At 46.2% G+C, this 12,172-nt stretch overlaps 1 protein-coding gene across 1 annotated transcript; it reads left to right on the forward strand.

Moving 5' to 3' along the window:
• Window positions 1–2,538: 2,538 nt before the first annotated feature.
• On the forward strand, window positions 2,539–11,816 carry LOC124232175 (zinc finger protein 75A-like). The gene is made up of 9 exons (XM_046649133.1): window positions 2,539–2,664; window positions 4,074–4,190; window positions 5,777–5,972; window positions 6,921–7,012; window positions 7,303–7,429; window positions 8,488–8,579; window positions 8,874–9,000; window positions 10,733–10,843; window positions 11,024–11,816. Exons 2-9 carry the CDS (start codon window positions 4,182–4,184, stop codon window positions 11,617–11,619), a joined length of 1,350 nt encoding a protein of 449 aa, XP_046505089.1. The 5' UTR covers window positions 2,539–2,664; window positions 4,074–4,181; the 3' UTR covers window positions 11,620–11,816.
• The last annotated feature ends 356 nt before the right edge of the window (window positions 11,817–12,172 follow it).

Genomic DNA, 12,172 nt, shown 5'->3' on the forward strand with positions numbered 1-12,172 from the left:
CCTGGAGTACTCTCTTCCCAGCTCTTGACACAACTGGCTCCTTCTTTTCCTTGACATCTCAGCTCAAATGTTCCCTTGGAGAGGCCCTGCCCCATCACCGCTACAAGCAGATATTTTGTGAAACTCATCATGTCCCACGCTGGTCAACAAGTACTGGCTCTAATAAAACTTGATTTAGTGTACAACACATGGCACTCTTGCCCTCAAGGAACCGTCTAGCAAGAGAGATTAGATGTTAACTCACCAACATTTCTAATTTTCCTGATTTGGGGATAGCTGCCCTTCACCTGGCTGTGTTTTGGAGAACTTTTCTGAGTGTTTTTACCACTTTAATTATGGACTCTAAACATTCACTGAATATATGAATGTCTAATGTATGTCAGCAAATGAGAAATTATTCCATAGACTAAGGACATAGGACCAACCCAAGATAGCTAAAACTTTCTGGTGGGTGGCAGAGGGCTACTGTGCATTTCTGAACAGAGCGCCTCTCCAGTAATTGGATTCCTGTGCTTCTCACCCCCACTTCTTCATAAACAAAACCATGAGATTCTGCCTTCCTTTTCTCACCTGTTGCCCAGGCACTCTCTGTACATTCTCAACCACAGCCACAGCTTCCTTGGCATTTTTTGGACGCTGCTCCCTCACCCCGGTCTTGATCTCCAACTCATTTATGGGGCACTATGAGGATCATGAAAAAATATGATAGTTAAAACGATGCAAAGGCAATAACAGCCTAAGATCAGGCAACTTTCTACAAGACCCAGCTATAACTAAGGCAATTACTAAGCAATAACTATTATAGATGAAAAAGAAAAAAACAAGGGTATTTCCCAGCCAATAGTAGTACCATTAAATTCAGCCCGTCACCTAGCAAAAACATTCAGCCCACTATGGAAGTTGTGTGGTGTCTCATCTTTTGCTTTCATTGCTTCTCAACTGTACATTCATCATTTCTCAACTAGGGCACAAGCAGGGAAGGTGAAACCAAAAGGAAAGACTCAGGGGATATTTGTGGGCTCCCCAGCAAAGGTAAGGAACTATGGCACCAAACTTCAAGCAATGGATGTCATCAGTGGCTCTCATTTACTATTCACCATTAGCGCCTTGATTTCCTTCCTTTCACACGTCTCCCATCTTCCACAACCAACACCCTACCCATGTTATGAATCAAGCCTGCCAATGACATCCAAGGACACTGCTGGCAGAACTTCATTGATTCAGTGTAATAAGTTCCAATTATATGCTCAGCCTTGGGCCAGATGATGAGGATCTCAATGCTAAGAGCATTACTGTCCACTGCTTCTGACAGACTGGAGACAAGACTTGCTTTTGAAGAAACTAAGTTCCAACCTGACTGAGATTCTAGGGAAATGAACCTGCTTTTAAACATATTCAAGTGACTTAGGCAGATGCTCCTTATTGCCTTTGTTTAATCCTTTCCTTTCACTCAAAAAGGATCAAGATCTAGACTTCAGAGGAGCGTAACACCCGTCTATCTAACAGCAAAAACAGTATAATGGCCTGGGAACGGTCTCCCATTTCATTCCCACCTTAAACTTACCTCCAGATGAACGGACCTGGAAGGAAGCTCCCTCCAAAACCCTCAAATGATGCTCCAAGATTTACTTTATTCAATGCAGTCTCTTCAGTCCCATTCAAAACGCTCCATAAGAGGTCCACGTGAACTTATTTTCTAACTTTCACTCTTTTTCCGAATGTGTAGCCCAATTACATTAGAAAAACGTGCTACAGATTTTCTCACACTCTCATCTGTCCAGCTTTCAAGGCTTTGCTCTTTGCTCTTACCTTTTCCTCTGCCGGGAATATGGCCCCAGTCCCTGCTCTGGGCAAGTGTCTCAAGGTCTTCTATAATTTTCCCCAACCAAAAGTCAACTTGCATTCCCTTGGAATTTCCGCAGCATTCAGCTCACATCTGACCTTGTCCCACCTCGTGTTACTGGTATTGGTCACATTGCCTCAGTCCTTTTGCCAGATTGCCTCACTCAAAGACACTGTCCTATCGACTCTGTAACTCTAGCTACACGTAGCCGACTTAGTAAAGAATCACTTGACGGGTATAGGCTGACACTACAAAAAGATCCCTAATTAGGAGAGCACCGACAACCCGAAATACTCCGATTCTTATAAATACTCCCTCCCGGCTACCAGCCGCCGCCGGCCGCCTGAAGGGACGCAGGAACAACACGGACGCGAGACGGCGACACCCACACGCCGAGCCGCGCGCTGGGCCGTCTAGGCCTCGGTGGCCCTACAGACTCGGTGGCTTTAACTCTTTCCTGCCGCCAGGGCTAAACCGGGACAGGAAGCCGCTCCCTAGGTTGAGGCCTTCAACCGCGCACTCGCAGACGCAGGCAGGCTGTACAGAGCCCCGCCCCGAATGTGCGTCACTTCCGCTTCCGGCTGGGGCGCGGGAGGGGGCGGGTACCGGTGAACTGGGGTTCGGGAAGCGGTCGTGGTGGAGCCAGGCTTGCGTCTCCGAGCCCTGGGTTTCGTTCGCCGGGCCGCGCGCGCCTCGCCGGGCCCGCCTGGGAGTGGTGCGGGGTGGAGAGCGGCGCTCCTCAGGGCGGCGTCGGAAGGGCGGCGACTTGCAGTGGAGCCCGGGGCCGAGGGAGCGGCGTCCACGAAGCCGAGCTGTCTGAGGTAACAAGAAGCGGCTTCCCCCTCGGCGTCGGCCCCGGAGACCCTGAGAGTCGCCGCCGCTGCAGGGCGGAAGGGGGGAGGCAGCCATTTTCCGCGGGCGGCGGCGTGTCCGGGCCGGGCTGCCTCCCCGGTGAGGTTCCGGCGGGACTGCCCGGGGCGAGGCCCACCCGCGGGCTCCGGCGGCCCCTCTCTCTGCCCTCTGCGCCCACAGCGCCCAGCGCCGCGGCTGGAGCCGCTCGGCCACCGCGCGCTCGCACCGGGCTCCCGGGCTCCCGGGCGCCCGTCGGCCGTCCGCAGGCGGGGGCGGGGCGGGCCGTCTCGGCCGCTTTCCCGCCTCCGCTGCGTTTCCGTGGCTGGCTGCTGTTACCGCGGGAGAACGGGGCAGGTCAGCCTCGCAGAGGCCGGCTTCTGCTGATGCAAAAGCATAGCAGGTGTCCCCGTGCCGCCTGAGGCCGCGTGGGCGACAAGGAGCCGGCCGTTTGCGACTGCCTTGGAGTCCTGGACGTATTTCGTTGCTGCTTCTGCTGGATCACCTCAGGACTTTCGAGGGAGGCTCTCGTCAGCCTGGCTGAGAGGTCTGAATGACCCTTGAAGAAATGTAAAGTCAGCGGAAGGGTCACCGTATCCTCACCCGCTCCCGTTCTCTGCTGTTTTGAGCCTCAACATTTAGATGAACGTTTTGTGAACAAGGCCAGGGGTAAGGTTTCTAGGTCAAGCGAAGAGAAACATAAACATACAGGTGTCAATCTTCTGCATAGTGCCCCTTATACGCCTGGGAAAGAAGTGCCAGAGAAGAATGTTGGGCATCTGGTTACGTAATTGGGGATGCTTTCTGAGCAGAGTAAGGCTATTTTTTCCCTGATTACTTTCCTTCTCCTCTGATGTCATTGTCAGCTGTCCTGCCAGTATTATACAATGGAAGGGCGACTCAAATGTTCCACAGAGTGGAGCCTTCATCTTCACAAGAGGATGAAGGGTCATAGAAGTTGTACTCCCTTACTGAAGACACAAGACTAGGATGACATGTTAAAATATTAGAGAAAGGCAGAATGTTCTCCTAATCTGCCCTTCACGTGGGTAAGATGGGATAGGAAGCACATCAATTAAATCTTTGGATAATCCCGAAACTCTCTGCAGCCAGTGGGTACCAATTTTCTCACCACTAACCTTTCCTAAATTATTATTTTTGTCAAGGCGTAGTCATCAGTTGGCATTTGTCTTCAGTAAGCTGTGCTGTGTTTCAATTGAATGATAGAAAGAAAAGAGGGAAACTAAGGGCCTGGCAGTTGTGCTTAAGAGGAAGGCAAGGCAAGACCTGTTCATTTTTCTCTCATAATATTGTAGTAAGTAGTAAAGTTCACGTGAGTTCTTTATTGACATGCACTTTTTCCCTACCCTTGGTGCCTTAGGAAGAAGATCCTTTTATTGATTTTGTTCCAGACCAGACTGGACCTCAGTTGTCAAGGGTGGTGCTGGTGGGGTGCCCAACACAGAAGCAAAACAGTTCCTAGAGGAGAATGATGACGGTAGGTCTGAAGTGGCTGAATATTTGAACTGTCAAATCAGAGCTCTGTGGGAAACCAAGGGACATCTTACAGAGAGATCCAGTCAGAGTAAGAAATATACCCCACAAATGAACAGTTTTTGTTCCAAGAGCTCTAGCCAGCGCTTTGGAGCTTCCACTCTCATGAGGCAGCTGGACCCCGTGAGGCTTTGGGCCAGCATCAGGAATTATGCTGTCAGTGACTGAGGCCAGCGATCCACTGAAAAGAGCAGATCTTGGAACTGCTGCTGCTAAAGCAGTTCCTGACCATTCTCCACAGGGACCCCCAGACTGGGATAAAGAAGCATCATCTGTAGAGCACTGAGGAGTCTGTGGCCCCGGTAGAACACTTGCAAGGGAAATCTGGTCAATCAAGGAATGGGGTGAGAAAAAAAATTTCTGTTATGTAGAATGAATTAGAGTGAAAGTGGATGTATTGGGGTTGGGAGCAGTTAATTGAGAAAGAAGATGAATTTGGTCACTGTTCTGTTGTTCCTTAGGAAATCTAAATCAGGACCTGAAACCGCAGACCCATAGCAATAGTTAGTCCACAGGTTTCAGAGATCTAGCAGAGACTTCCCTGTTGTTAGAGTAAGAGTTGCTTTTTGCCCTCTTTCGAGCCAAGGTGAATGAGCATCATAAGCCTAGTCTGGCTTGGCCAAGGAGACGGGTCTTAGGTTCTTAGAAACACATAAAAGGCAATAAGAGTTGGAGAAGAAGGGGCAGATTCGAAAAAGGGAGGAAACATAGAGACCAAAATGAAGAAAAAAAAGAGAAAAACCAAACAATTATGGGAAGACAGCAAAGAGAAAAAGTGCAAAGGGAAAAAGGAAACAGAGATTTGGAAATCCTAACAGAGTAGCTAAGAGAAGAAAGACACAGAGGGAAAATGACCTCTGTATAATAGATAGGAGCCTCCACTGCCCTTCCTTAGTGGTTGGCCTTGGCTCTGCTGGTGAGGGGTGGATTCAAGGTGTGACCTTGGGCAGGGGCCAGCAGATAACCAGCTTCAGGCCTGCTGTGAAGAGTGCAGTGCAGGCTTATGTTTGGTTTCAAAATCATTTGGAGGTAGGTTGGAGCCAGACTTTTTCCTCCCCATTTTTTCTCCATTTCATCCCCATTCTCTGAAAAACCTTCCCTAACCATGGGAGAAATCTGGTTGACAGGACAACTTTTTTATTCAATTCCTCAATCTTTTGAGAAGTACAAGACAGGAAATCACTGAGGCAGGGATGTAAGTCAAGAGAGAAAGCCTGTCGAGGCAGCATGAGAACAGGTGGCCTACGCAACCCTACTAGTTGTCTGGGCTGGACTGTGCACAGGAGTGGGGGCTGCTGTTTTGGAGGGCTGGTAGTAGCCACACCCTTTTTCTTTTCATTCTAATTTTCCCAGATTTTGTAGATAGTTCTTTGTGGAAAGTGGTGGCCTAATATCTTTTAAGTCTTTTTGTCATTTCTTTTAGTGTCTCTCAATCCCCACCATCAGGACTCTCTGCTTTTTCCTCCCTCTTCCACCAACTCCTAAACCAAAAGTAAGTTCTGTGGTAACCAGGATGGGAATCATTTCCAGGTTGCAGCTCATGAGCTGGGAAAAGAGGCAGTGCTCTTGGGAGAAACAGCAGAGGCCCCAGGCTTCAAGCTGAAGCCAGCAGAGTCCCAGCCAATGGGCATGTGCCAGGATGAAGAATTTTGGAATACATACCAATGTCAACAAGAATACCTGAGCAAGAATAGTCATAAAGAAACTGAACCTGTATGTAAGAGGGGTAAGGAGCTTCATGATAATTTCCTTCTCCTGGGAGCTATAATAGTCATTTGTTCAGCCAGAACGTTGTAAACATTTTCTAGGTGCCCATCTCTGTGGATCTGCAAATGCAACCATGTTAGCGATTACAGTGCCACTCCCTGATGGTAGTAGAATAGACTAGCTGTGGGTGAAGTTGGAGGTTGGCCTAAAGTACAGAAATATCCAAACCACAGAACCCTGGTAATAACATCATGAACTCTTCCTTAGTAAAGTGGGGAGGGTTAGGGCCACCTCATCCTTGTAAAATACAGAAGGAATTGGGATCAGAAATGTGCTGTCAGTGACAAAATGTGAATGCTATTCTGTACCAGGAAAAAAATAATAAAGATTAAAAACTACATCTCTGGGGGCTGGCCCCATGGCCGAGTGGTTAAGTTTGTGTGCTCTGCTTCGGTGGCCCGGGGTTTTGCTGGTTCAGATCCTGGGCGCGTACATGGCACTGCTCATCAAGCCATGCTGAGGCGGCATCCCACATGCCACAACTGGAAGGACCCACAATTAAAAATACACAACTATGTACCGGGGGACTTTGGGGAAAAAAAGGAAAAATAAAATGTTTAAAAAAAAAACTACGTCTTCTACTGTACACTGGAGTCCCTGAGTACTTCATCTTCAAATATGTTTAATTTTTCCCTAACTCAGAACAATTTACATCATGAGAGGAGGAAAAAAAGGTTTTTCTTTATTGATTGTGCTTATGAAAACTGGGGAACCTGTTCTAGGGGTAGGGCTGGTAGACACTTGATTCTTACTTACAATGAGAAAGCTACTTCTGCATATCCCACACACTTGTAAAGGTGCCTCATCTCTATTGAAAGAATCAGAATCTTTTGTATTTTAGAAATGAGCTCAGGATGTTCATAGACAGAAGCAAGAGAAATTTCCTCTGGCTCTTTTCCACCCACAGCTGTGCCTGCTCACCAGATCCTAGCCTCTCCTGAGCAGACAAACACCAAAGACTGGACAGTGGCACCTGAGCTCGTCCTGCCTGAGTCCCAGGTGAGCTGTGCTTCCCAGCTGTTTAGGGCTGCCTTTCCCTGCTGCCCATGCCACCCTGCCCAGCAGGTGCTCAGAGGGGTGTTAACCTACATGTTCTCCCTGGGGAACTGGGACTTCCCAGGCTGTTGGCTGATCCCTTGCCTCCTTCCTTTCTACATTCTCACTTTTAAAAAATAATGTGCAATTAATTCCTCAGTGCCTGGCCTAGCATGCATTTCATGTGCCATGTGGTAGCCACGGAGTGTTTCTATAGTGGCCGTTACTGAGCTGAAGCCGATTCTCTTCTTTAGAGCTTGTTGACATTTGAAGAAGTGGCCATGTATTTTTCCCAGGAAGAATGGGAGTTACTGGATCCCACTCAGAAGGCCCTCTACAATGATGTAATGCAAGAAAACTATGAGACTCTCATCTCTCTAGGTAAAGATTCTCCCCTCCCTTTGAGTAGGAGTTGAGCAACCTGTCATGTTCTCAGTTAACTAGGAATGCACCCCTGTGAGAGTCTCTGTTCCAGTAGCTGGTTGGTCCTCAATTAGATGGTGTGGGCAAGAGAAAGTTGGATCCAGATCACTTGGGGAGCTTTTTCCAAGTGCACATGCTCATTCTTTATCCTAAAATTCTTGATCCCTCCTCTCTCTCCTCCAAATCTCTTGTGTTCTTAGCTTTCCCATCTCCATATGGGCACCACTATTCACCCAGTAATTCAAGTTAAACCACTTGTGTTCATTCTTTACCATGATCTTAGCATCATACCCCACTACAGATCTATCACTACTCCTTGGCTCCACCTTCCCAGTATAGCCTGAGTCCAGCCACATCCCAGCCTCCTGCTCTGTTAGCATCCTGGTCTACATGAGTGGGATCTCTATCCAGGTCCACCTCAGCAACTTCCTAACTGGCACCTCCTGCCACCATTCTTGTCCTTCTAGGGTCTGTTTTTCACACAGCAGCAAGACTCTTAAAAACCTGATAAGATCATGACATTTCTCTGCTTCAAAATGTTACAGTGATTTCTCTCACATTCAGAGAAATGCAAACGCCTTATGAGACAGCCAGGACCATGCATGATCTGACCCCTGCTCGCCTCCCTGCCCTCATCTGCTGCTACTCGTGCCCTTGTTCATTCCTCTTAGCCACACTGTCCTACTTGCTGTTGCTTGAACTCTCAAAGCTAATTTCTACCTTCCCATTTTCTCTACCTGGGATGCTGGACTCTCTCAATACTGCATTTTTAAACACCTCTAATTATTGCCAAATTCACAGCTATTTATGTCACGTAAGGGTAAAAACAAGATTTCTTTTTGTTGACCTCACTTGTGCTACTGAAGACACTAAATTGGGAACTGGTTATAGGGGCTGGTAGATGCTTGATTCTTATTTATAATGAGAAAACCACTTCTAAGTACCATATTTTAGAAATGAGCTCAGGATGTTCATAGAAGCAAGAGAAATTTCCTCTGGCTCTTTTCCACCCACAGCTGTGCTTGCTCACCAGATCCTAGCCTCTCCTGAGCAGACAAACACCAAAGACTGGACAGTGGCACCTGAGCTCGTCCTGCCTGAGTCCCAGGTGAGCTGTGCTTCCCAGCTGTTTAGGGCTGCCTTTCCCTACTGCCCATGACCCACCCTGCCCAGCAGGTGCTCAGAGGGGTGTTAACCTACATGTTCTCCCTGGGGAACTGGGACTTCCCAGGCTATTGGCTGATCCCTTGCCTCTTTCCTTTCTGCATTCTCACTTTTTAAAAAATCATGTGCAGTTAATTCCTTCAGTGCCTGGCCTAGTATGCAGTTCACGAGCCATGTGGTAGCCACGGAGTGTTTCTATAGTGGCCGTTACTGAGCTGAAGCCGATTCTCTTCTTTAGAGCTTGCTGACATTTGAAGAAGTGGCCATGTATTTTTCCCAGGAAGAATGGGAGTTACTGGATCCCACTCAGAAGGCCCTCTACAATGATGTAATGCAAGAAAACTATGAGACTCTCATCTCTCTAGGTAAAGATTCTCCCCTCCCTTTGAGTAGGAGTTGAGCAACCTGTCATGTTCTCAGTTATCTGGGAATGCACCCCTGTGAGAGAGTCTCTGTTCCAGTAGCTGGTTGGTCCTCAATTAGATGGTGTGGGCAGGGGAAAGGTTCATCCAGATACCTGGGGAGCTTTTTTCAAGTACACATGCCTTATTCTAAACAGAATTCTGGATCTCTTTCCTCTTTGTTCCCCAAATTTGCTCTTCTCGTACGTTTTTATTTCAGTAAAGGGCAGCTCCATTCACCCAGTTGCTCAGAGCAAGAAACAGAGAGTCATCCTTTACCTTGAACTTACTATCATACCCCACAACTAATGCATCAGTAGTTCTCTTGGTTCTTACCTTCTCAGTATATTTTGAGTCCCACCATGTCTGAGCCTCCTGCTGTGTTAGCATCCTAGTCTACAGCAGTGGGATCTCTCTCCAGGTCTACCTCAGTAACTAACCAACTGGTGTCTCCTGCTGTCACTCTTGCCCTTCTACAGTCTGTTCTCCAGACAACAGCCAAACTCTGTAAAAAAAACTGGTCAGATTGCTACATTTCTCTGCTTCAAAACCTTACAATGACTTATCACATTCAGAAAAATCCAACTTCTTACCAAGATGCCAAGGACCCTCCAAGATCTGGCCCCTGCTCCCGTCCTCCCCTCATCTGCCTCTCATGCCCTTGTTCAGTCCGTGTAGCCACACTGGTGGTCTTGCTGTTTCTTGAACTTGCTATGCTCATTTCTACTTTCCCCTTTCCTCTGCCTGGCACACTTTTCTGCCACATGGCTAAGCTCTCTCTTTTAGTTTCCTGCTCAAATATCACTTTCCCACTAAAGCTGTTTCCTAAACAGCTGGGAAGGTTTTGTACACAACCTTATCTAAAATAGTTTGACAGATGCAGAATCTTAACTACTCTCTTCCCCTGCTTTAGTTTTCTTCAAAACATTTATCACTTCCTGACGTTTAATTTGTTTTGTTGATGTTTGATTGTCTCACTCTCCCCCTAGAAGATAAGCTCCATGGGATCAGGGGACTTTGGCTTTTTTACCACTATATCTGTAGCCTATAGAGCATGCCTAGCACACCATAGCCACTCAACACATATTTATTGAATTACTGAGGGGTGAATACTTTCCCTACTTGGCAATCTGTATTTAGAGAAAGTCCACTAAGTGATTCTGGTCTGTTTACTCCACCTGGACATGAACCAGTGAGTTACAGGAGGGGTGGAAGTCTTTCCTATGCAGCGTCTGATGCTTGAGAGCTAAATAAAAACTTATTATAATTATGACAGGAATCACATGTGCATATGATACCCAACCCACTGAACTTGAACATTGGCTCCGCTAGACTTGGTCTTATCCAGGATGAGTCCTCCTAAAGAGTTAAGAGGAAAAGCCTGTGTTCCCTTTAATCTCTGGAGTTTGTTCCACCTTGATTGAATATGGGGTATTCTTGGTAGCAGAAGAGGAGGCACATCCACTCCCTATATACCTTTTATTGATATATCTTAGGTTTATTTCTCAGTCTTTGCTTTGTGTGTTCCCCGACAAATGCAGTATAGAATAAACCTGATACCAGCTATGAGAGTCTATCCATTTCACCTCTTGGGGTAGCAAAATGTAAAAGCGTCCTTTGTTCTTTCTGAAACAGTGAAGTAGTGTGGGCTATTGTTAAGTTACCAGTTCTTGACCTCAGTTTTTCCATTTCACAGCATTATTTGTGCTCCCCAAACCTAAAGTGATATCCTGTCTAGAGCAAGGGGAAGAGCCTTGGGTTCAAGGATCCCCGGAGTTCAAGGACTGTCCCAGAGAGCTGCCTACAGGTAAATGCACCATGGGAAGAAAAGAAATGTACCTTGATGAGAACCTTTGCAAAGACATAACATTTTAAGGTTCTACTTATCTATTTTCTTTAAATCAGTATCATTGAATCTTTTTTCTCCATTCCTATGGTTTTCTTGCTCTGCCATACAATTGGCTTATTCTTACGTTTATTCCAACAGGGTTAAAGCTAAAAAATGACACTGAAAATCAACAGCCTATATGTCTTTCTGACTTAGAAATACAAGAACCAGAAGACATAGTATCAAAAAAGGCCAGAGCGAAAGTTCCCCAGAAAACAATGGGCAAGGAAAACCATGGTGATACACACAGGGGAGGGAAATGGCACCAAGACCTTCCACAGAAGGAAAGAATGAAAGTTTCACCCTGGAAAGAAGAGCTGCTGAGACTTATTGATCTTCACAAGAAAGAGCGTGCAGAGGACAAGCCTTTTAAATGCCAGGAATGTAGGAAAAGCTTCAGAGTTAGCTCTGACCTTATTAAGCACCAAAGAATACACACTGAAGAGAAGCCATATAAATGTCAGCAGTGTGATAAGAGGTTTAGATGGAGTTCAGATCTTAATAAACACTTAACAACACACCAAGGAATAAAACCATATAAATGTTCATCCTGTGGGAAAAGCTTCAGTCAAAGTTCAAATCTCCACACACACCAAAGAACTCACACTGGAGAGAAGCCTTTTACGTGTCATGAATGTGGAAAAAAATTCAGTCAGAACTACCACCTTACTAAACACCGGAGAACCCACCTGTAGCGTATGCTGGAGAAAATTCAGGTGGTCAAGCTGCCTTAGACACCAGAAACTCCATGAGGGAAGAAAAGCTTGTCCAGTGTCCTCAGTCTGAAGAAGTTCACTATGTGGATCTTGACCCTATAGTTTATGAAAAAATAGAAAATTATGAAGCATGGGGAATTTTTCATCAGTAAAAAATTTGCATATATATGCCAATATCTGTGCACTAAGTGTCCTCATTACTATTGGGGTGGGCTGGTCCCAGTTCATCTCTGTAGATAGAGCTAGGAGATAGATAAATGTAGCATATGTAGATACATTGAGAAATATAGGCATAAACACAGACACACATTTCCTTCTTTATTTCTTTCTGTCTATATATATATCTGTTAAATCACTGAATGTATTTCTGCCATTCCACAATACACACATGTGGGGGGGGGGGGTTACAGTTCTATTTGTCCTACAGTTATATACCATTAGGAAAGCAATAAATAGTCATCTTTAAAACATTTCCATCTACACTAGAAATAATGATTTAGAATGAAGACCTAATGTACAAAAGTAACGAAAA

This window comes from Equus quagga, unplaced genomic scaffold, assembly GCF_021613505.1.
Source record: "Equus quagga isolate Etosha38 unplaced genomic scaffold, UCLA_HA_Equagga_1.0 HiC_scaffold_3051_RagTag, whole genome shotgun sequence".
In the NCBI taxonomy this organism is placed as follows: domain Eukaryota; kingdom Metazoa; phylum Chordata; class Mammalia; order Perissodactyla; family Equidae; genus Equus; species Equus quagga.